A 24,635-nucleotide genomic window follows, 5' to 3' on the forward strand; every position below is an offset into this window, starting at 1 on the left:
CTTAATGTTTCATGTAGTAAGGTGAAAGATGATAGAGGATAGGTGTTAATTCTGGGATACAAATTTTGAACAGAATTTGAGGAATACCATCTGGAGATATCTAGTATCTAAATTAATGATGATATTTCTTATTCCTTTCTAGAAAAAAAAAAAAACCACTGGAGACATTCAGTGCAGTGAGTTATTCATGGAGGAAGTCATTTTGCTTAGTTGTCTGTATAAGAGTTGGAGAAGAATGATCTTTGGGTGATAGATCAAAGTCTGAATAGGGGGTTGGAGGATGAAAGCTTTTCCCAACATTGAGTTACTGCATAGCCATATTTTGGTTATGCAGTAAAAACAATGCTAGGATGAGAGTGCAAAGTCCAATCAGAACATAGAAAATAGGTGTAGAAAACCACTCAGGTCATCCCAATTTGTATTGATGTAAAAGGACATGTGACCAAGATTGATTAGGTGAACATCAATGTATAAAAAACAAAATAAAGGTTATGGTCAGAGTTAACAAGCTGAGAACTGACATCTGTAATCTTTTTGTAAGAAGAGCTGGTTAAGAAAAGGCTCAGGGTATTGAAAGAATGAGGAATCTTATCCAGTATTCTGATTAGCAATTTGACAATTTCTATTAGATCATTACTAACAGCAAATACTTTGGCAACTCTTCCAACATGATCTGTGAAGTTAGAGAAGAGAAGCCAGTTGAAATTATGAACTGAAGGCTCCAAAGAAAATTATCTCACTGTTTGGATTAAAAAAAAAATTTAATAGAATGTATAAAATCATTGTCACAGGTAAATATGCAAGGAAGTTTCAGAGATGCTAAAATTAGGTTTGGTCCCATGTACCATCTAGCTGAAGCCTGTAGAATGGCTTTACACTCAAATGGAGAAAGTACTGATTTCCTAGTTAATTATTATGTATTAAGTATACTGATGAAAGGTGTCACTTACACAGTGTGAAGAGATGAGGGGAAAAAGAAACCAGAGACCTTAATTTGAAGACCAATGGCAAGAGCCACTTCTGACCCCCAACAAGCAGGGCAGTCATGTTTCATTAAGTGGTGAGAGTTATCTACCAATCAGAGATCTAGTTTGCATTTTCTCCAACTAGGGATAATATATTTGTAAGGCAACCATACTCATCTGAAACACTCAAGACTCATTTGTGGACATAGACCATACCACAGGAAGATGGAGATGGCTTGGCTGGGAGGAGCTACATATTGCATTATCAGTCCATTAGTACACCAGGCTACTTCAGACTGCCATATTAATAATACTTTTAGTGATAAAAGAAAGGCTAGTATCTGAAAATTGAATGTTTAAAATTCAGGGTGAGGCATGTCATCAATTATCATTTCCATTCCGCTTTTCAGAATCTAAGAAACAGGAAGTCATAAACAATAATTCATTTTTGTGGTGCTCATCATTAAACTATTACTTGACATTGAAATCTGCTATTACCAAATCATATAAGATGTAACCCTCCTACTTCACTAACATGTAACCTCCTCCTCTCTGTCATTACAAATTCTATTCTATTCTACCTAAGACATCAGATAATGCCACAGTATTCCAGATCACCTCATCATTTTGATGAATATATGTGCACATTTACACCACATTTTCTACACTTCCTCTCTCTCTTCCAATGATATCAAAAAACACATATTTCATGCACATGTTCTCTTCTCCATTTCTTTACATGAGTCATCCACATTCTTATATCCTTCTTCTTCTTCTTCATCCTTAACTACTCTATCAGTTTTACACCTCTTTTTCACCTGCATTTAAATTTTCTTCCTTTCTATTATCTCTCATTATCCTGTAGTTTCCATGTTTTATCTGACCAACAACAGCCTTTCCAGAAAATTAACAACAGACCTATTCATGTGCAAAGCATTGTGAAATTTCTAATTAAATGCATTCCATGCATTTATAAATGCAGATGCTCATATAAAAAATATGAAGTAAAGAACAAAGGATAATGGGTGCTATTTAATCAATGAAGGTTTGGAACAATGACACATACCATTTATCACTTCTATTTAAAAATCACTTTACTTCATCATACTTGTTTCTGTCTTTATTATTATTATTACATCCTCCATGGAGTCAACAGACTCATCGTGGGAGGTTCATTCAAACTGACAACATAATTATCATATAGAATCTTAAAGTCTTTAACATTCCTTGCATTAACAACATACTCTGGTAATGCATTTCATTCACTGACAATTCTTCATGTAAAAAATCTGCTCCTCACACCCTTCTTCACCACACTTTTACATAACTTCCAGGAATGACCTCTTGTTCTTCCCCTCTCATCTTCTACTCTTCTTATAATCCCCTGTGAATTAATCTGATAAAATTCTCAAACAAACGTCTCTATCATATCACCTCTCTTCCTCCAATCCACATCTCTTCAACCTCTCTCCATAGCCAGCATTCCAAAACTCCTGATATTGTCTTAATCACTCATCTCTGGGCCCTCTCCTATGTCTTCATATCACATTGAAAACCAGGTGACCAGATCTGAGCACAATAGTCCAAGTGTGGTCTGACCAGCCTTATACAGTGGCTCAACCACTTCCTTATCTTGCATGTTAGAGTACTTCTTATCATAGCAACACTACGATGTGCAACCTTTGCAATACTAGCAATATGCTCTTTAAACTTCAGCTTACTGGAAACCATTACTCCCAAATCAAGAATGTCATCCACTTCCTGCAGTATGGCACAATCAATATAGTACACAGCTTTATATTTCTGCACTCAAAAATGCAACGCCTTGCACTTATTCATATTAAAGCTACAATCCACTCTTTTGTTCAAGTAAAAAGTCTATTCAAATCTCCCTGAAAGGATTCAGCATCAGCTGTGCTACTTATACTTCTTCCCAAATTTGCATCATCAGCAAATAACTGAAGATCCCCAGTCAGTCCAGATGATATATCGTTTACAAAGAAGTTAAACAGCAGGGGGCCCAAGAAAAGAACCCTGGGACATATCACTGGTTCCCCTTTTTTTTGAGACACTGCTCCATCATACACACCTGCTCGTATCATTCAGAGAGCCAATCTCTGATCCATCTAACTGTCTATTCCCATCCTACGCAGCCTGTACACCAACTTATCATGTGGTAAGTCTAAGAATATCACTGTATATGATTCTCCCTTATCTAACACGCTGACTATCAGTGTGTTAGATAAAGGTGATATCCAACACACGTATATCAGTGTCACCTTATCATAAAATGCAAGTAAATTACTGAAACAGAACCTACCCTTTACAAATTCATGCTGACCATCATAAAGAATGGCATGTCCATTAACCTAATTCTGTCTTCTATTCCTCACCAATCTCTCCAACACCTTGACCACAACTGTATTTATACAGACTGGCCTATAGTTTGAGACATCTGTCTTAGAATCATGCTTGTGGAGTAGTACTATTTTGCCTTCTTTCCACACCTTAGGAACCCTACCCACTGCAAGACTATTATTAAATAACCAGGTCAAGGGCATAACCAACTGTGGTGCACATTCCTTAAGGCCAAGGCCAAGCCAGAATTTTGTAAGAAGCCCTCTTTGACACTGACATATGGAGTATTGGATGACATATCACCATGTCATCCAATTCTCCATATGTCAGCGGCACAAAGGCTTCTGTACGAAATTCTGGCTTGTGCTTGGATTTTTTTGCAGTGGATGCGTTGTGCCTGCTATATGTATGCACCGAAAAATGTGAAAGCTCTGTGGACTGTTTGGGTAAACGAGAAGAAGAAAAGCATTAACGTATGCGAAAAGTGTCTGGATTGATTAGAAATGGGAGCAAACATCGGGAACCATAGTAGAAGAGCTTCAGCAGGAATTAATGAAAATGAAAAGCAAAATGAAACATCTGGAAGAGGATATTAAACAGCTATATGAGAGATTGGATGATGATAAGGAGGAGAAAGTTAATGTTATAAAGAAAGAATCAAAGGATAGTCGTTTGTTTAAACCACGTGAATAAAGGATGTTGTAAATACCAGGATGCTTGAAGAAAGCATTGTTATGCTTTGATGATCTTAACAAGTTGGGGATTGTCTTAACTGGTTTGAAAGTTACTCTTATTTTATGTGGTTTTAGAAGTGTTGCAATCTTCTGTGAAACTATCCCAGCATAAGGAATGGCAAAGGAAGATTTGTATTGAGTTTCTTTGGGTTGCTGTTGGGAGGAATTGGAGAAAACTATCTTTTGAATTAAATTTTTTGGATAGCCATTGTCTTTCAGGGTTTCTGATATGTGAGTTAATTCATCCTTGATAGTTTTCTCTTCTGTTATGATGCAAGTAGCTCTATTTTTGAGCATATGTATACTATTCAACTTTTGAGATATATGGTGTGAAGAAGTAAAGTGCAGATACCAGCCAGTGTAAGTCAGGTTTGCAGTAAACTGTTAGGTTAATATACCCATCCACTTGTTTTGTAATTAAGGTATCTAAAAACAGTAATTTTCTCTCTCTCTCAATTTCTAAGGTGAACTTTATTTTTTGACGGAAAGAGTTTATCTTAATTAAGAAATCCAAAAGTATTGCTTCTGTGTTTCTCAATATGATGAAAATATCATCAACATATCTCCACCAAACCACTGGTTTGGGGTCTAATTGTGAAAGAATGTCTTTTTCTAGTTTCTCCATAAATAGGTCTGCACAATGGGGGGGGGAGGGCTACCCATAGTAAGACCAGCTAATTGTTCGTATATTGTTCCATTCCATTTGAAGAAATTTGATTTTAGACAATATCTGAAAAGGGAAGTAATATCTTGAGGATATAGGTTGTCCAAAATGTTGATGACTTCATCCACTGGGCTGTTGGTGAACAAGGACACCACATCTAGACTTGTGAGAATGTCTGTCTCTGAGATTGAGATGTTTTTCAATGAAATGTTGCAGAATTTTTATACACATGTCAGAATTATGAATATGTGCATTCAGGAGATGAGCAAGGTGTTTTGACTATAAGTAGGTGGGAGAGTTTATTCCATTCACTACAGAATGTAGAGGTATTCCAGTTTTGTGAACTTTAGGAGAGCATATAGTCATGGTGTCAGTGGATGTAATGACTTAAATTTCCGTTTTAAGTCTGATGGCCAACTGTCCATATTGAGTAAAAGATTGTTTTTTCATTATAGTTCATCCATGTGGGGTCCAAATCTAATACACTGTAAGTGGATGTATCCGAGAGTAACTCTGTGACCTTTGTCATGTAATCTTTGGTGCTTAAGATAACTGTTGAGTTTTCTTTGTCTGCCTTTAGGATGATAATTTGTTTGTTTTTCTTCAAATTGGACAGAGCTCTTTTTTCTAGAGGCATGATATTTTTGTTAGGTGGCCTTGAGGATGAGAGGTTAATCTTAGATATTAGCTATTGGTTCAGGTAAAGAAAAGAGTGCTTTCTCTATGTTGCATATAATTATTATTATTATTCCGGCCTCCATGGAGTCAAAAGACTCATCATGGGAGGTCCTTCCTAAGAAACAAAAAGTCTATCAAGACTCATCGAGGGGAGGTCCCCCCCCCCCATAAGAAACACAAAGTCTATCATACCACTCCTTAAACTCATTGACCATTCTTGCTCTCACCACTCCATCTTGCAATGCATTCCATGGTTCAACCACCCTCCATGCAAAGAAACACTCATCGCCCTCTTGCTCACAGTTTCCTTTTGTAAATTCCAGGGATGGCCTCTTGTCATCACTCCTTCCCACTGTTCAACCAAGCGAAAGAACTCCCCAGTTTCAACCCTGTAACTGCCTTTCAACAGTTTAAAAGTCTCAATCATATCACCTCTCCTTCTTCTATCCACCAAACTCTGCAGTCCACATTCCCTCAGCCGATCCTCATAACTATCATTGTACAGTCCTGAAACCATCTTTGTTATCTGCCTTTGCCCTTTCCACAGTTAATTTATCCCCTTCAAATCCTGGGGACCAAATCTGAGAACAATAGTCCAAGTGTGGTCTAATCAGGGTCTTATACAATGGAATGATAACTGTTTTATCTCTACAGGTCAGTGTTATTCTCATTATTGCAGCAATCCTCTGTGTTACCTTCACCACCTTTGCAATATGTCCCCTAAATTTCAAGTTTCTATCAATCATCAATCCCAGATCTCTTGTCTCCCCTACTTCCTCCAGTATGACTCCTCCCATAGAGTATGCAGTGTCCCATCGATGTGTCCCAAACCTAAAGACCTTACATTTTGCTGCATTAAACCGACCCCATTAATTTGCCCATCTATTTAGCTCATTCAAATCCTCTTGCAGGACTGCTGCATCTGCGCTATTACTAATAATCCTTCCCAGCTTTGCATCATCTGCAAACAACTTAACATTCCCCTGCAATCCACTGAAATGTCATTGATAAAAAGGTTAAACAACATAGGTCCCAGCACTGAGCCCCATGGGACCCCACTTGTAACCCTCTGCTTCCTTGAAACTGCCCCACTACACAACTCTCTGATACCTATCGGACAGCCAATCCTGAATCTAGTTGACTAATCTGACATCCAGACCCATGTGCTGCAACTTAAATATCAGCTTATCATGTGGCACCCTGTCAAATGCCTTCAGTAAGTCTAAGAAAATGGCAGTATATGCCTTTCCCTCATCTAATGCTCTTGTAACTTTATCATAAAAGGCTAGCATATTGCTAAAACAAGAGCGCTCCTTCACAAATCCATGTTGACTCTCACAGATAACATTACCCTCATCTGCCCAATGCTGTATACGGTCCTTCACTACTTTCTCCAAGATCTTACTAACTACTGATGACACACAAACTGGTCTATAATTAGACACTTCCAGTCTGCTACTGCCTTTATGCAATGGCACTATCTTACCTTCCCTCCATTCCATCGGCACCTTTTCAGTAGCCACACTTTCATTGAAAAGCCAGGTAAAGCACTATCAGTTCCCTGGCACATTCTCTCAAAACTCGTGGAAAAACCATCCAGTCCCACAGCTTTACTGACATCCAGAGTACTCAGTATTTGAAACACACTCTCCTCCTGTACCTCTAAACCTTGAAACTGCCCTATCTCTCTAGCATTAAAATTGACTCCTCCAGGATGAAATACTCCAGTAAAGTGGTCATTGAACAATTCTACTATGTCCTCTGCATCAGTCACTCTATTTCCATTTTTATCCCACACTATCATTCTTCCACAGTCATTTCTCCTCCTACTGGCCACATATCTAAAATATTCCCTAGGATTTTCTTTGGATATTAGGTGTTAAAGATACCAAGCTATTTTAAACCTGATTTTACTCCATTTCCCAAGTAAGCAAACAGACAAATAAGTCAAGCTTGCACCTGCATGTAATGCAAGTCTAGCTGACCCTGCAGGTAGTGCAAGACCAAGTTAATTCATGGTAAAATACTTTCTACATTTGGATATCAGGACTAAACTCCTCTCATATTCCAGTTTCGTCTTCCTTACCATACCAGTCACTCTTCTGGCCTGTGTCTTATACTCTTCATGCATCTTCTCTTCTCCCGTCTCCTTATATCTCTTCCACAGCCTCTTTTTCGCATGCAATTCCTGTTTGTCATCCACTTTACTCCAAATTGTGTCCTCTTGTTCACTCGTGGTATACAATTTACCATTGCTGCTAACAAATATTCTTTCATAATTTCCCATGCACTAATGATATCCCGGCCTTCCAATTCCTCCCTGCACGAAACTTCCCCACGTTGATATCTTAGACTATTATAATCACCTGCCTTATAATTCCACATACGTTCCCGTCTCTTTGATACTCCTGCATGTCTATTCATTTTCCAAGTCAAAACCATATGGTCACTCTCTCCAACTGGTGGGAGAGATGTCATCTCAGTTATTATCAACTCTTCTGATGCTATAACCAAATCCAAAACTCTTGAACCTCTTGTTTCCTCTATTACATGTTGCCTAAGACATTTGTCCCTCAAGAATTCCATTCCCTCATTGCTACATGCATCTTCCTCTCCCCAGTTTATACTACTGTAGTTAAAATCTCCCATAACAATCATTCTTCTTGCACTTTCCAAACTGAACTGTCTAAACATTTCCTGGTCCCCACCTCTACCTCACACCATATGCTTTCAAAATCATTATTGTCACTGCCTTCCAAAGTCTCCACTCTTAGAGGACATAGGCCATCACTTATCATAAACAGTACTCCACCACCACGCTTTCCCTTCCTATCCTGCCAAAAAATGCTGTACCCAGCGACTTCTATTCCTGTTATTATATCCTCTTCTGTCAACCAAGTCTCAGTGATCCCAATAATTTTTGGCCAGGCTGATGCTATCTGCGCCACCAATTCCTCTCCCTTATTCCGGATACTCCTGGCATTAGTATATAGCATATAAATGCCGTTGTTTCTATACCCAGTATTATCCCCTCTAGACTCCACTGAGCTCATTGTTACCTGGCGTTCCCCTTCTCCCAAGTACCCATTCCCACAAGAGGCCACCCCTACTACCATCCTCCCTGAGACATGCTGACTTTTTCAGAACAGCAATTTCTCCAGATGCCTACATCCTTTCTCATTCAAATGTAAGTGGTCTCTTGTATACAATTCCTCTCTGTCTTCAAACGCACTCCAAGCATCCACATATTAAAGTCCTCTCTTATCACACATTCTAGCTATTATGTCATTCAATATTACCGCTCTTCTGCTCAGTTCATCATTATCATACCTATGCAACACACACACTATCTTTCCTCTCTGTGTCTTCTTTCGTACCACCTTAAGCAAGAATCTCATATCTCTCATTGCCCTATTTACACCACCACTCGTCATTTGTTCCCACCATCACAATCATCTCATCCACCCTTTTACCTCTCTTAACTGCCAAAGCCACCCTTTCTATCATTCCTCCTGGAAAACACTCCTCACGCATCCTATCTTGAACACCACGGATCATTGAGTCCCCATACATTATACCTCTTACCATTCTCTCTCGCTTATTGTTTCCATTTTCTCCTCTTCTTTCATTCCCATACCTCTCTCTCATTCCATTCTCTCCTCTTCTTGCACTGCCATACCTCTCTCTCTCATTCCGTCTCTCCTACTGTTTCCATTCTCTCCTCCTCTAGCACTCCCATACCTCTCTCTAATTCCATCTCTCCTACTGTTTCCATTCTCTCCTCTTCTAACACTTCCATACCTCTCTCTCTCTTGTTTCCATTCTCTCCATTTCCATATCCAATTCCATTCTCTTCTCTTTTATCATTCACAAATTTCTCTCCTCTCCTATCATTCCCAAAACTCTCTCTCGTCCCTACTCCGATTTGCCTTGCATTTATCTCTTCCATTCTTCTAATCTCATCTTTCATACTTATCATACTTCTCCCAAGCCATTCCACCTCCTCTTTCAGCTCCTCTATCTCCATCTGCAGGTCAGTCACTCTAAATCGAAATTCACTCCCGAACAAAACCATCTAAACTTTCACAGTCACTCACGCCTTCTACATTATCAACTATCATTTTCTCATTCACATTTTTTTCTTCATTCTCTCCTCTCACGCTACTCATCTTCCTGTATTCATTTCCCGTTCCTGGAGCAACAAGATCAGTTATTGAGATATCTGTTGCATTTATTTCCTCCCACTGCCTGCACTTTAAACACACACGCACCCCATCCTCTCTCACAAGCCAGACATCCAATTCCCAAGATGCATACATGCCGCAAATACTGCATGCCACAAACTCCCTTATTATATTGCTTATAATAGAGTGCCCAAATGGCGGAGGACTTGGCGACATGCCATTTGCGACTGCAGCTGAATCCGCCATCATTCGTTACTGCTGAGGGTCTACTGGCATAATCGTTAATTATTCAAAATCAAAAATAAATAAACGCTAAATAAGTAAACAATTACAAGCAAAACAAAACATTAAGTACATTAAATAAAATTAAATAAAACTAAATATAGTAATGAAAACTTAGCTTCGTCTTTTCTTCCACCATTATACATCTTCCCCGTCTTCTCAGTAAACAAAATACACAATATCGCGACAGCACTAACTTCAAAAAACAACCGCTATAGTTCACTCGCATTCCAGAAAAACAATTTAGCAATCAAAAATGTCCACTTTCAAAATAAAATCTGGGGTAATTGTAAAATTAAAGCCTTTCTTTAGTATGCTGACTTCCATATGTGTTGAGATATGGTCAGAGAAGTTAAAGACAACTTTGTTGTCTTCAAAGTTAGGCCTTGAATTACAACTTCTTTTATATAGAGTATTAAATTTACTGATTTGCCTTTTTTTGCTGATTAAAAAAGGTCCTAAATGCACCCATAGGTTGGTTTCTATATTGTTAGAAATTTCTTCGTATAAACGAAAGCATGTCAAATCTACCTGGCTTAGTTCAGATCTAGTATGTTGTATTCTCTCTTGTAGTAATGCTAGAGACATTTTAAAATACATCTGTTTTGCCCTTCTTGAATGGAACTGTTCTTTCATAACTAGGAACTTGAGAATGATGTTGTGGTTCTGTATCTCTTTAAAAACATAAGCTGGTTTTGAAATCTAGCTTTCTTACATTTAGTATGTTCAAATTTAAGTACCTTGTTTTTAACTTCCCACTTGAGTCTGTTCATGATAATTCTATTTTTCGACCACAAAGGATAACAATGCTTTCTTCAAACATCCTGGCATTTACAACATCCCTTAGAACAGCTTAGACCTGTTCTAAGCTTTTTTTTATCACCTTATGTATGCCCAGATGAAGGCAACAGTCAGGTTGGAAAAATTAGTCAGCTTAGTGTATTATTAAAATCTTCGGCCAATATATCTCAGTTTAATTTTATTATTGAATTAGATGAGAGTAATGTTATCTTTGATAGTCAAGATGGATTTGTTAATGGGTGCTCTTGCTTTAGTAATATGATTGCCTTTTATAATAAAGGGACAAGAGCAGTTGATAAGGGAAAGGCGTATACTGCTATTTTTTTTTTGGATTTTGCAAAGGCATTTGACAGAGTGCCACATGATAAGCTGATAGCTGATATTTAAGTTGCAGCACGAGTTTAGATTTTAGATTAGTCAACTGGATTCAGGATTGGCTGTCTGAAAGGTATCAGAAAGTTGTGTATGGTGGGGCAATATCAAGGAGGCAGGAGGTTACAAATGGATGCCACAGGACTCAGTACTGGGAACTGTATTGTTTAATCTTTATATCAATGACACTGTCAATGGATTGCATGGTGATATTCAATTGTTTGCAGATAAGCTGGGAAGGTTTATTAGTAATAATGCATATGTGGCAGCCCTGCAAGAGGATTTCAATAAACTAGACAAATGGGCAAATGACTAGGGGTATTGGTTTAATGCAGCAAAATGTAAAGTCTTGAAGTGTGGGATACATCGTTGGGAGGCCTACTTGATGGGAGGAGATGTACTGGAGGAAGTTGGGGACACAAGAGATCTGGGGGTGACAATTGATAGGAAACTGAAATTCAGAGAGCATAATGTAAAGATGGTGAAGGTAACCAGAAGATTATTGCAATACTGAGAAGGACGCTGACCTGCAGAAATAAAAGAGTTATCGTTCCATTGTATAAGACCCTGATCAGCCCATACTTAGACTATTGTTCTCAAATTTGGTCTCCAGGATTTGAAGGGGATAAATTAACTGTGGAAAATGTACAGAGGCAGATAACAAAGATGGTTTCAGGACTGTATAATGTTAGTTATGAAGATCAGCTGAGGGAATGTGAACTGCAGAGTTTGGTGAATAGAAGAAGGAGAGGTGATATGATTGAGACTTTTAAACTGTTGAGAGGTAGTTACAGGGTTGACACTGGGGAGTTCTTTCGCTTGGTGGAACAGCAAGAAGAAGCAATGACAAGGGGCCATCCCTGGAAGTTACAAAAGGAAGTGTGAGCAAGAGGGTGAGATGCGGTTTCTTTGTGTGGAGAATGGTTGAACCATGGAATGCATTGTCTGATCGAGTGGTGAGAGCAGTCAATGAGTTCAAGGAGTGGTAGGGTAGACTTTGTGTTTCCTAGGAAGAATCTCCCACGATGAGTCTCTTGACTCCGTGGAGACCTGAATAATAATAATAATAAGTAATCAGACAGAATAAATTTTTTTACAGTGCAAGCTGAATAATCCCAATAGTGTATTCAAATTCAAGAAACTTACTATTATAATATTTTATAATAGCGAGTTTCTATTATTTACGCTATACCATTTTCCTTATAATTATATTACACTATTATAATAATATTCATCAAGATTGCAAAACACGCACGCGTGCGCGCGCGCGCACACACACACACACACACACACACACACACACACACACACACACACACACACACACACACACAAATTTATTAGATTTTAGTGCCATCTTTAAAGGAAACTGCAAGCTTACTTTCTAGTTTAAATATACAAGTAACTATCATTATACACATTTTTACTGTACGTTTTTAACCTTTATATCAATGACATCGTCAATGCATTCCAGGCAGGATATTCAGCTGTTTGTCAATGATGTCAAGCTGGGAAGGGTTATAAGTAATAGTGCAGACATATTAACCCTGCAAAAGGATTTGAATAAACTGGACAGATGGACTAATAAATGGGAATATCAGTTTAATTCAGCTAAATGTAAAGTCTTGAAGTTTGGGATACATCGATGTATCCCAATATTCTGTAGGAGGAACTGTACTGGAGGAAGTCGGGGAGGCAAGGCATCTGCGGGTGATGACTGATAGAAACCTAAAATTCAGAGAACATGTTGCAAAGGTGGTCAAGATAACCCAGAGGATTGCTGTAATACTGAGAAGGACGATGACTTGCAGTGATAAATAAGTTATTGTTCGATTGTATAAGACTCTGATCAGACCACACTCAGACTATTGTTCTCAAATTTGGTCCACAGTATTTGAAGGAGAGTGGAAAGAGTGCAGAAGCAGATAACAATGATGATAATAGGACTGCACAATGTTAGTTATGAGGACAAGCTGAGGGAATGTGGACTGCAGAGTTTCATAGATAGAAGGAGGAGAGATCGATATGATTGAGATTTTTAAACTGTTAAGAGGTAGTTACAGGGTTTATTATTATAACTAAGATGAAAAGCCAAAACAGCTATTTTTTTCTGGCGAGGTTGATCAGTTAAGGGGATAAAAATCCCTTATTGTTTTTCAGCCAGTAAGCGAAACAAAGATCGAAAACTACGATCTGAACGTTTCATGCCGACGAACTGTCAGCGTATCCAAGCGTAAGTGACCACTTAGTAGTGCCACACCACGGCAACTCGTTGCAAAGGTGGAGCAAGATCCCTCACTGTTAGTGACACACCTTTCTGGCAATCATATAGCAAAAGTATGTAAGTTCTTTTCACTTAAACTCTGATATTCTAGGTCTAGCTACTCACTGATGAGACCTCAAAAACGGTTGAAACCGGTCTGGGTAGTGACCTCTCCTCATAATGTAAAACAGTACTACATCTCCTAAGAGCTGTGTGTTTCACATTATGAGAAAATATCAAGAACAGTGAGGGATCTTGCTCCACCTTTGCAACGAGTTGCCATGGTGTGGAACTACCAAGTGGTCACTTACGCTTGGATACGCTGACAGTTCGTCGGCATGAAACGTTCAGATCGTAGTTTTCGATCTTCGTTTCGCTTACTGGCTGAAAAACAATAAGGGATTTTTATCCCCTTAACTGAGGGTTTATTATTATTATTATTATTATTATTATTATCAATATTATTATTAAACAAGACCTCATGGAGTCAAACACTCATCCAGGAGGTCCTTTTATCTCACACACATCTCATCATACCGTGTCTTAAACTCATTCAAACTCCTTGCAGACACCACACTCTCAGGCAAGGCATTCCAATCTCTCACAACTCTGCATGAAAAAAACCTGCCTCTCACTCCCTTACTCACACCCTCTTTATACAGTTTCCAGGGATGACCTCTGGTTCTCCCCTGATCTCTCACTATTCTCTGTAGAACTTCTCCACCATTGATCCTATAACAACCCCTTACCAACTTGTAGGTCTCTATCATATCTCCCCTCTTCCTTCTCTCCACTAGACTCTGCAAATTACATCTTTTCAATCTTTCCTCATACTCGACATTCCAGAGGTCAGAAACTATCTTAGTCAGTTGCCTTTGGACCCTTTCCAACATCTCTTCATCCTTCTGAAAACCAGGTGACCAAATCTGGGCACAATAGTCCATGTGTGGCCTAATCAAAGCCTTATACAATGGAACAAGAATCTCCCTACTTCTACACGTCATTGTCCTCCTCATCATTCCCAGAAGTCTTTGTGTTGTCTTCACAATTTTGGCGATGTGTCCCCTAAATTTTAGATCCTTATCCACTATCACTCCCAGATCTCTTATTTCCTCTACTTCCAACAATATATTCTCACCAAGCATAAATTCTGCATCCCATCTTTGTTTTCCAAATTTTAAAACCTTACATTTTGCAACATTGAACTCACATCCCCATTTCCGTGCCCAATCACTCAATTTATTCAAGTCTTCTTGCAAGACCACAGCATCTTCACTACTCTTTACGGTTCGTCCCAACTTTGCATCATCTGCAAACAACTGAATATTTCCATCCAAATCTTCGCCAACATCATTAATATACAAGTTAAATAATAATGGCCCTAAAACAGACCCCTGAAGCACTCCACTAGTGACTTTTCTTTTCCTGGATATCGCACCCCCATACACAACTTGTTGATAACTATCAGATAGCCAATCTCCAATCCAATGCACTAATCTAATATCCAACCCCATCTGCTCTAGTTTCACTGTCAACTTATCATGAGGTACTCTATCAAAACCTTTTGCGAAATCCAAGTATATTACTGTGTATTCTTCTCCTCTGTCCAAGGAAGCAGTCACTTTATTGTAATAAGTAAACATATTACTAAAACATGCCCTACCTTTAGCAAATCCATGCTGTCCATCAAAGATCATACCACTGTTGTCAACCCAACTCTGGATGCTGGTTTTCACAAGCTTCTCCAACAACTTAACCATAACATCTGACAGATAGGCCTATAGTTTGATGCTTGAGTTCGATCACCTCCTTTATGAAGTGGCACAATCTTGCCCTCCTTCCACTCTTCAGGGACTTGACCAAGTGCAAGACTCGTAATAAAAAAATATGTCAAGGCAGGTGTCAACTCTCTGGCACATTCCTTCAGAATACGCGGTGATATATTATCAAGTCCCACAGCCTTATTTACATCTGGTTTACTCAACTCCCCAAACACCTCTTGCTCACTTACAGTCAGTCTCTCCTCCCCATCATCAGCTGCTCTTAATCTCTCCATGAAGTCATATTCACAAGATTGAAAGATCTTTATGAACTGCTCATTAAGTATCTCCACCACACATTCTGCAACAGCTGTCTTTATACCATTTCCTCCAATCAATGTCATCCTTCCATAATCATTCTTTCTTTTGCTGGCTACATATCGAAAGAACTCCCTAGGATTCTTTTTGGCTTCATTAGCTAACTGCTGTTCATACCTCTCTTTAGCTTCTCTCACCAAGCAAGTCATCCTCCTTGCCTGGTCTTTGTAGACCTCATGAAATTGGTTACCTCCACTTCTCTTATGCTGCCTCCACAATGCCCTTTTTTTCTGTATTGCATGCTTAATCTCTCTATTCATCCATCTCACACCTACCTTATTTAACCTTCTCCACCGTGGTATACATTTAGACATTGCATCTACTAAATAGTTTTTGAAAATCCCCCAAGCTGCATTGATCTCTTTTCCAGCTAACTCCTCATTCCATGCTACATCTGCAAGCCGTCTCCTGAGCTCTTCATAATCACCCCCCCCCTGTAGTTCCACATATACCCTTTTTTCACAGGGGTCCTTGCACTGCTGGCAACCACCCAGGTAATCACCTCATGGTCACTTTCATCAATTGGTGGATGATTTGACACCTCATTTATAATTACATCCTCCGATGAGATGACCAAATCCAAGACCCTTAATCCTCGTGTGCCCTCTGTTACATACTGTCTGAGGTAGTTATCCCTCAAAATCTCAAGAAACTCATTTTCTTTATTATACTGGGGAATTCTTTTGTTTGGTGAACAGGGGCCATCCCTGGAAGTTACAAAAGGAAGCTGTGAGCTAGAGGGTAAGAAGTGGTTTCTTTGCATGGATGGTGGTTGAACTGTGGAATGCATTTGCCTGATAGAGTGGTGAGAGAACAAATGGTCAATGAATTCAAGGAGTGGTATGATAGACTTTGTGTTTTCTATGATGTGCCTCCCACGATGAGTCTTGTGACTCCACGGAGGCCTGAATCATAATAATAATAATAACAATAATAATTTTATTATCCAAGTATTTGCATATATGTGGTTTCATTTCATTACATAAGAACTACTGCTGTTTCCTATACAAGGTCATGGGATCTTTTGTGCCTGTGCCTTTTTCTGCACTTAGTGTCCATTTTGTATCCCTACTGTATTATTGGTGTATGCAGTATTGTCTTTATCTGTAAATACGAAGATCTGGCTAAAGATAAAAAGCAGACAACACCTTTTGCTATAAGTTGTGAGTGATTGAACTGCTAAAATTGTCACTATACATTCCACAATCTCAACATGACTGGTGAGGCAATAGCTACAGATCACATTGTTGCTGAAAATTTTCATGATTTCTTGAAAGCAAAGATTAAATGAAATGACTAGATGAAACTGGAGTGTTTTGGAAGCATATGTTTAATCATACCTGGGCATAGTGCCTTCATATAAAGACTGCTGCACAGATTGCTGTAATACTTGTGGTACTACAAAGATCCTTTATGGTGTATCACTCAGAAAATCTGCAGTCACTTTAGGGATAAATCAAGGCAAGATTGCCTGTTTGGAGAGGAATAAGAAAGGCTGGATAATGACTGGTTTGCAGTGAATATTTTTTTGGGAGAGTTGCACAATGTATTAGTCTTGAAATTAAAGAACTACTTTAATAGTTACTTATTTTATACATACTCAATATTTTATTTGCTACTCTTATGCCTTCATATATACCAGGCCTGCACAACATACGGCCCGTGGAGCGCATCTGGCCCGCAATGCTATTTATTTTGGCCCATCTGCCTGATTGAAATTAATTAATCATATGGGGGGAATATGAAATTAGACGATTTGAATTAAATTTTTACTAAAACTCTGCATGTTTATGTTCATGCGATTAATGTCACAATCATGTTTCTTTCAACTCGAAAATAAATTGCATATGGAGTTATTCCCACTGTTGTATTTAATAACAAATTATTACAATCGCTTCGAGGTTTTGTTAGCACTAGTGTCGCTGCAAAGAAATTCAAAGTTACATCTCCGTGACAACGACTTGATGTCTACGAACGGAAACAAATCATATTATACAAAGTTGGCCATGCCTTGACTGGCTTTGGCAGTGTAATGGTTGGTTGTAGCTGGAGCAATACATTACATAACTGTTATCATAACCTTCATTATTGTGAGTTTTTCATCATTAGTTTTTTGTAATTAATATTGTCAATCTCGACACAATGAGCTTAAGTAAAAAGCATAAAATAGATTCGGAACATCGAGCATTTAACCCTGAGTGGAGACAAACAAATATTTTTTTATGTTGTTTAAGGACAAAATAATGTGCAGTTTGCCGGGAATCGAAACATCCTAACCTTGGCAAGTTGAATGCAAGTGAAAAGCAAATAAAAGCAGCAAAGTTATTGAAAGTCCTTAGCAGTGAGCAACAAGCCTTTAAAAAAATTATATCTGCAAATGAAGTTGCCACAAAGGTAAGCTTTAAAATATCACAAGAAATAGTTTGTGCTGGCAAATCATTTACTGAGGGAGAGTTGATAAAAAAGTGTCTGATGATTTCCGTTTCCGAATCGTGTCCTGATAAGAAAAATAATTTTGAAAATATCAGTTTGCCCCGTATGACTGTTCACAGTGCAGGGTGGCTGATATTGCCGAGGAATCTTAAAGATAACCTGCAAAAATCAGCCAGTGAATTTGTCTATCATTTGCTTGCTATGGATGAAAGTACTAACGTGAAAGATACTGCACAGCTTTTAATATATATAAGAGGCGTTAATAAGAATTTTGAGGTGACAGAGGAGCTTGCTGGTTTGTTCAATGAAAGGAAGAACAACAGGAAAGGAGATCGCAGAAAACGTAAAGATGTGTGTAACTGAAAAACTATCCTTAAATTTCAAGAATTTAGTAGCAGTTTGCACTGATGGTGCCCCATCTATGTGTGGAAAAAATGTTGGTGCTGTAACATTTATTGAACAGTAAGCAGGTAAACCACTGACAAAATTTCACTGCCTAATTCATCAGCAGGTGTTATGTTCAAAGGTTTTGCAGTTTGATCATGCGATTAAAGTAGTATTTGGTCTGGTCAACTATATTCGAGCTCAGAGTTTGAAACACAGAATGTTTGGTGTTTCTAGAAGAAAATGATGCTGAGTACAAGTGTTCTACCATACAATACTGATGTACGTTGGTTGAGCTGTGGTAAAGTTTTGTCATGCTTTGTCACTCTAAAAAATAAAACTAGTTGAATTTTTGGAATCTCAAGCAGATATGGAAAAAAATTCCCAGAAATAATGAATGAAGAATGGAATCAAGATTTATTTTTCTTGTCTGACATTTTGGGTCACTTGAATGACCTTAACTTATAGCTTGAAGGAAAAAATAAGTTTGTTTTTCAGTTAATGTCTCTTATAAAGGCATTCAAAATGAAATTAAGTTTGTTTGAAAATCAACTTGCTATGAGGGATATGTTGTTTCTTAAGTGAGGAGTTTCAGAAAAGAATGCCATTGAGTAATGAAGATGAAGTCCACATAAAAGTGATTGAGGATCCATTTTCTGTCAAAGCAGGAAATCTACCTGTCGAACTCCAGATGGAAGTTATTGATCTCTACTGTTCCGAAAACTATCGGGTCAAGCATAGGGAGAGTACTTCACAAGAGTTTTATTATATTCTGGATCAGAATAAATTTAAAACTTTGTTGGATACTGCCTACATTTGTAGGCAATATCCAACAAAGTCGTATATTTGGGAGCAAATTTGCTCCCAAACATACAAATATTTTGTATGTTTGGGAGCACATATACTTGTGAACAAACATTTTCGGTCATGAACTTGAACAAAACCAAACAGCATTCATCTTTAAGTGATATCAATTTAGAGGCCATATTAAGAATGGCCACTTCAAACATGACACCAAACTTTGATAAAATAGTGGCAACAAAGAAATGCAATGTGTCATTGATATTTCACTGAGAATAAGTGTTATATTCTCAGTGAAATTATTAGTAAACTTTGTGTTTATGTTTAAGTGCTTTTTATTGATTTTGCAGCTATATCTGTTTGTAAATAATTTTGATTATAATTTTAATTGTAACTCTAAAAAATTTAAATATTAATTAGTATTTACTGTAGACCTACTAACAAATTTACTTAAGTTTAGCTGCAGTGGAGTAGTTTAGGATTCAAGGTCCGAGGTGATCTGGCCCTTGGTCAGGTGGTCCAAGTTGGGTTTGGCCCTCAAAGACAATCAAGTTGTACAGGCCTGATATATACGGAAAATAGTTACATTTTCCAGTAAATTAATCTTGAAAAAAAGGAATGTCACTCGCTTAGGAATGCAATCTCTATTACTCATGCTATAAGCCTCCTGTTTATGCATTTTTAATATATGTACCCAATTCTTCAGAACACAATGGCTCTCATAATGAGGGTTACCTGCATTATGTATATCAATTGATATATCACTTCATATTTGCATTAAATTTAATTTTGTTTATTACAGATACAAACATTTGAATATGAATACATTAAATAACATCTTCTAATTAATCAATAAATAAAAGTACCAAGTATTATTTAATCAGGTTAATGGAAATCAAGAACTTCTTAAAACAGAATTCACCATTTGTTTTGACTTACTTTAAAATAAGTGGAGCAGTAAAACTGAAGAGTACATGCAATAACTGAAGAGCTGCTCCAATGAAAAAAAATTTCCAGCATGTGAAGGCTATTGCTACTGCTAGCGATTGCTTTTTCAATGTCACTCTTGGTTTGTTATTTCTTTCAAGCAGAGGAATAGATTCTTCAATTGATGGTTCAACATTTACTTCACAATTTCTAGCAAGAAACAAATTAATCACAAGTTCAGCTTATTAAATTGAATTCAATAAACATGGCCTATAATTAATGTTCAACTAAAAGATTTGAATGAAAGCACTGAATACTAAATTATCATTATGACCTTAGAGGTTTCTACTTTTAAGTACTACATTTCAATTTCCTATCACTTCTGAATTATAAGAAAATTTTGTCAAACTGTTTTTATCCAAAAGCATCCCCCCTCTCTTATTTTCCTTTGCAACCTCTGTAAATGCCCTCTTGTCCCATTACATGATTTAATGATATATGTAATATAATATAATACTCAAAAACAGTGGTTCCCAAACATATTTGGATTACCACCAAATTTTTTTCAAAAAAAAAATTATTCAGCACCCCCCCCCTGAAAACTACTTTCTAAGACCTGACCAGCTCTACTTATTATTATTATTATTATTATTATTATTAAACAAGACCTCATGGAGTCAAAGACTCATCTAGGAGGTCCTTTTATCTCACACACATCTCATCATACCGGGTCTTAAACACATTCAAACTCCTTGCAGACACCACACTCTCAGGCAAGGCATTCCAATCATTCACAACTCTGCACGAAAAAAAACTGCCTCTCACTCCCCTACTCACACCCTCTTTATACAGTTTCCAGGGATGACCTCTGGTTCTCCCCTGATCTCCCACTATTCTCTGTAGAACTTCTCCACCATTGATCCTATAACAACCCCTTACCAACTTGTAGGTCTCTATCATATCTCCCCTCTTCCTTCTCTCCACTAGACTCTGCAAATTACATCTTTTCAATCTTTCCTCATACTCGACATTCCAGAGGTCAGAAACTACCTTAGTCAGTCGCCTATTAAGTATCTCCACCACACATTCTGCAACAGCTGTCTTTATACCTGATATTTGATATATACTTGATACATACTTGATATTTGATAAAGAAAAAAAAATAATAAAACCACGGTATTTACATTCTGCTCCACCATCCCTTCATCTTCAATACTTGATACATATAAAAGAAAATCATGAAAATTGGATCAGCAGTTCGAGTTTTAAGCGAACAAACAGACAGATACAGAAACAAATTTGAGTTTTATTATGCATATAGTAGAGATTTTTGAAGTTTGGAAATAAGTCATCTTGTGGCTGAAATTTGAAAACTATTTATTGAAATCAACAAAAAAAAAAAAAAAAAAGAAATCAGCTAATGCCTTTTTATTCCTGTATATAGGGAGTAGGCGAGGCCGTGAAATCAACATAAAGAAACATAAATTGCACATAAACATAGGACAAGTTCAAGATGAAAATTTAATAACAAGAAAACAAACATAAATTGAACGTATGTAAAAATCACACATAAAACAGTAAATAACGATCAGTAATATTAAAAACAATCCTAATGAGAAGGATGAACCTGGTGTGCTGCTACCAATTTATTGATATTGAGCTCTATATTTGTCAGCAGCATTCTTAATTCACTGTGATCAGCTATTTGCAGTCGGTTTCTTTTTTTAGTTAAAAAATTTGTGATTGTACTTAACCACATTCCACTAAATATGATGATGGAAATATGATTACAATTTTTTTTACTGCAGTCCACCTTCCAGGATAAAGTATGGGCATCTGCTTTTGCAACCAGTACTGTTGATGTCCATTTTTGAATTTTAATTTCAATTTGTTGTTACTTCTATCAATTCTTTCTGTACTTGGAAAGATTCTTCTGTGTTTGCACTTGAAAACAGGTCCAAAACCCAATTAGGTATTTTCATTTCAAGAATACCTTTAAATCATTGGTTGAAATCACAGTGGAGATCCTCCAAATGCTGACAATAGCTGAGCACATCTCCATCACATTTTTCCACTGTTGATAGATTTGGAAACTGGCTGGATTCTCCTCATCTTAAGTTTCATTTGCACACTACAAGTTTTGACACAAATGTAGAAATAACAGCTTTTGTTAATTAAAATTCAAATCATCTCCTTGGAGCTGTAGATTTGTTTCATTAAATTTGTTAAACAAGTTGGTCAAATACGCTATGTCACTTTTGAAATTAATCAAGTTGGCTTGTAAAGAATCATCTCTGTTTTCTAAAAACTGTAGCACTGAGTCAGAGTTTATAAAATCGATTCAAACAGGCAGGCACTCTTTGATAGCCAACAAACTTCTGTATGGAGCAGCAAGCGATTGAATTCGTTTTCAATACAAAGTTGTCCAAATAATCTGTCATTCAATGAATGATTTTTGATTTTGTTGACTGCTGTAGTTACATAATATAATGGCCTGTGTAGGCGATCACTCGGGTATTTGGCAACTAAATGTTGATATGAATCACACAGTGCACAGTGAAGACATTTGGCAATAAAACTGTGAAAACACTCCATCATTGCTGGAGCAGCATCAGTGACAACTGACAAGATATTATTCAGAGGGATTTCTTTTTCTTTAAAAAACTTCCAATGCATGAAATATCGATTCTCCTTTAGTATCAATTAGCAAATAATAATTCTTGGCAAATTTTTTCTTCTTTTATGCATCATACATATGCTGAAAGTAAGGCTTCATTTATTGGTAAAGTAGACTCATCAAATTGTATAGCGAGCTGGGTGTTTTTAAATATTCACATAATGAGTCTTCAATTTCTTGGGCCATTTCATCAATTCTTTGTTGCACTGTATTATTGCTCAAAGGAATTTTCTTGATAATATCAGAGGCTGGCTTGTGCAGTACAGTGCATATGAGCTCACTAACAGCAGGTAGGATTAGGTCTTCACTAACATTATGCAGTTTTCCCGATTTAGCAATCAGTAAGAAAATGTTGAAGAGGTGGACAACCCATCATCATCTAGTTTGGATGCTGCTGAAAACAAACCTGCCAATCTGTCATTCGATGAATGTTGGTTGTTTCAAAACTTTTTCTTTAAGTGCTTGAAAATACAATAAATCCTTATCTTTTTTATCAGCATAAAATTTTGTCAAATGTTTTTCAAGTCTTGAAGGCTTCATAGATTCATTTGAAAAAACCTTTTGGCAAATCAGGCACATTGGTAATGTTTTGTTTGTAGATGATCGAATAAAGCCGTACTTCAATATTCAATATTATATTGTCTACATTTCTTTTTGGGTTCAGCCATGACATTATCTGTGGAAAAAAGTTAAATTTACAAAATTGCTAGAATGCTATTTCTCACATACCTAAACCAAATTATTTTTACAAGAAAAGGTATAAAAATATTGAGTATTTTTATACCTTCATTGTTTTATTGGAACAACAATAATTTGCTTTGCACATAATCTATGTAAGTAAGGAACTGATTGCAGGGGGGATATCAAATATGATATCCCCCCTGCTAAAATTTTGATGCATTATATCAAATTGCTAACTGCTTGTCACACAATTCCAAAATAATCTAAAATTGATTTCATATGTCTCATGTATTTACAGTATTATACAGCAAAAATATTCCTGCTGATAAGTACTGGACTTGTAAAATCCTGATCACTTGAAGGTGCGCACCTGCCAACACTTTGCTTGTTAAGACCTGTCATCGGACTTCAATGCCAGTTGGCTGTAACTTGCATTTTGCACATTTCCTTGGAAAATAAAGTAACCATTATGACCTTTACTTACATTATACAACAGTTATATCATCAAACGTTTTAGTGATAATTTTTTTCAGCACCTAATTTTTTCCTTTATGCTTTCACCATCCCCTTACTTCAATTCAATGGCTCCTTTTATTCATGAGGCCACTACCACCCCCAAGGGGGTGGAACCGCCCCCATTGGGAACCACTGCTCTAAATACTTTATATATATAATCCCATTGCACAAGGGTGATGCAAAGAGAGATATATCCAATTATCATCAACCTAATAGTATCTCTGGAATGGCAGCAAAGATTTGGAAGAGTTTATTAGGGTTCACATTCAGAATGAGTTAACAGATCAGTGGTGTAGCTAGAGCTTTTGCCGCTGGGGCAGTCCCTGAGTTTGCAGCCCCTCTCAATACACACCAAAAATACTACAAAAAGTCAAAACGACATACAGGGAAATAAATTAAAACACTATGTTTATTTTTGAAGTAAAACTTTAATTTCAACATTGTAAAATGTTATTTTTCTTGCTTTTTCTGATAGCAAAGTCGTTAATGACATTGGTGAAGTCTATTTCATAGTAATGTAGGTAATTCTTCATCAATTTTATTTAGAAAAACTCCTCTCACAATTAGCAACACTTAGAGCAATTGTGAGGAAAATTCGTAGTTGCATTACAATATTTGGAAATGAGTTCTCGAGACTGTATTTTAGAATTAACTGCAAAAGTTCAAAAAGGTTCAAAGTTGCAATGAATTTGCTAAGGAAAGATCATGTTTTAGCAGCTTGCTCACATTCTATAATAATAATTATAGAATGTGACTGTCTAACTCAATGTTACCATT

At 37.1% G+C, this 24,635-nt stretch overlaps 1 protein-coding gene across 4 annotated transcripts in view; it reads right to left on the minus strand.

Moving 5' to 3' along the window:
* Positions 1–24,635, minus strand: part of LOC150099946 (ATP-binding cassette sub-family C member 1-like) — a 684,487-nt gene that overhangs the window by 517,552 nt on the left and 142,300 nt on the right. For all 4 annotated transcript variants that reach the window (XM_090403130.1, XM_090403131.1, XM_090403128.1 and 1 more), the window contains exon 8: positions 19,997–20,194. In XM_090403130.1, coding sequence (XP_090259256.1) covers positions 19,997–20,194 — 198 coding nt within the window. The remainder of the gene's footprint in view (positions 1–19,996; positions 20,195–24,635) is intronic.

This window comes from Typopeltis vanoorti, chromosome 13 (assembly GCF_054136105.1).
Source record: "Typopeltis vanoorti isolate ZY-2024b chromosome 13, IOZ_Tvanoo_1.0, whole genome shotgun sequence".
In the NCBI taxonomy this organism is placed as follows: domain Eukaryota; kingdom Metazoa; phylum Arthropoda; class Arachnida; order Uropygi; family Thelyphonidae; genus Typopeltis; species Typopeltis vanoorti.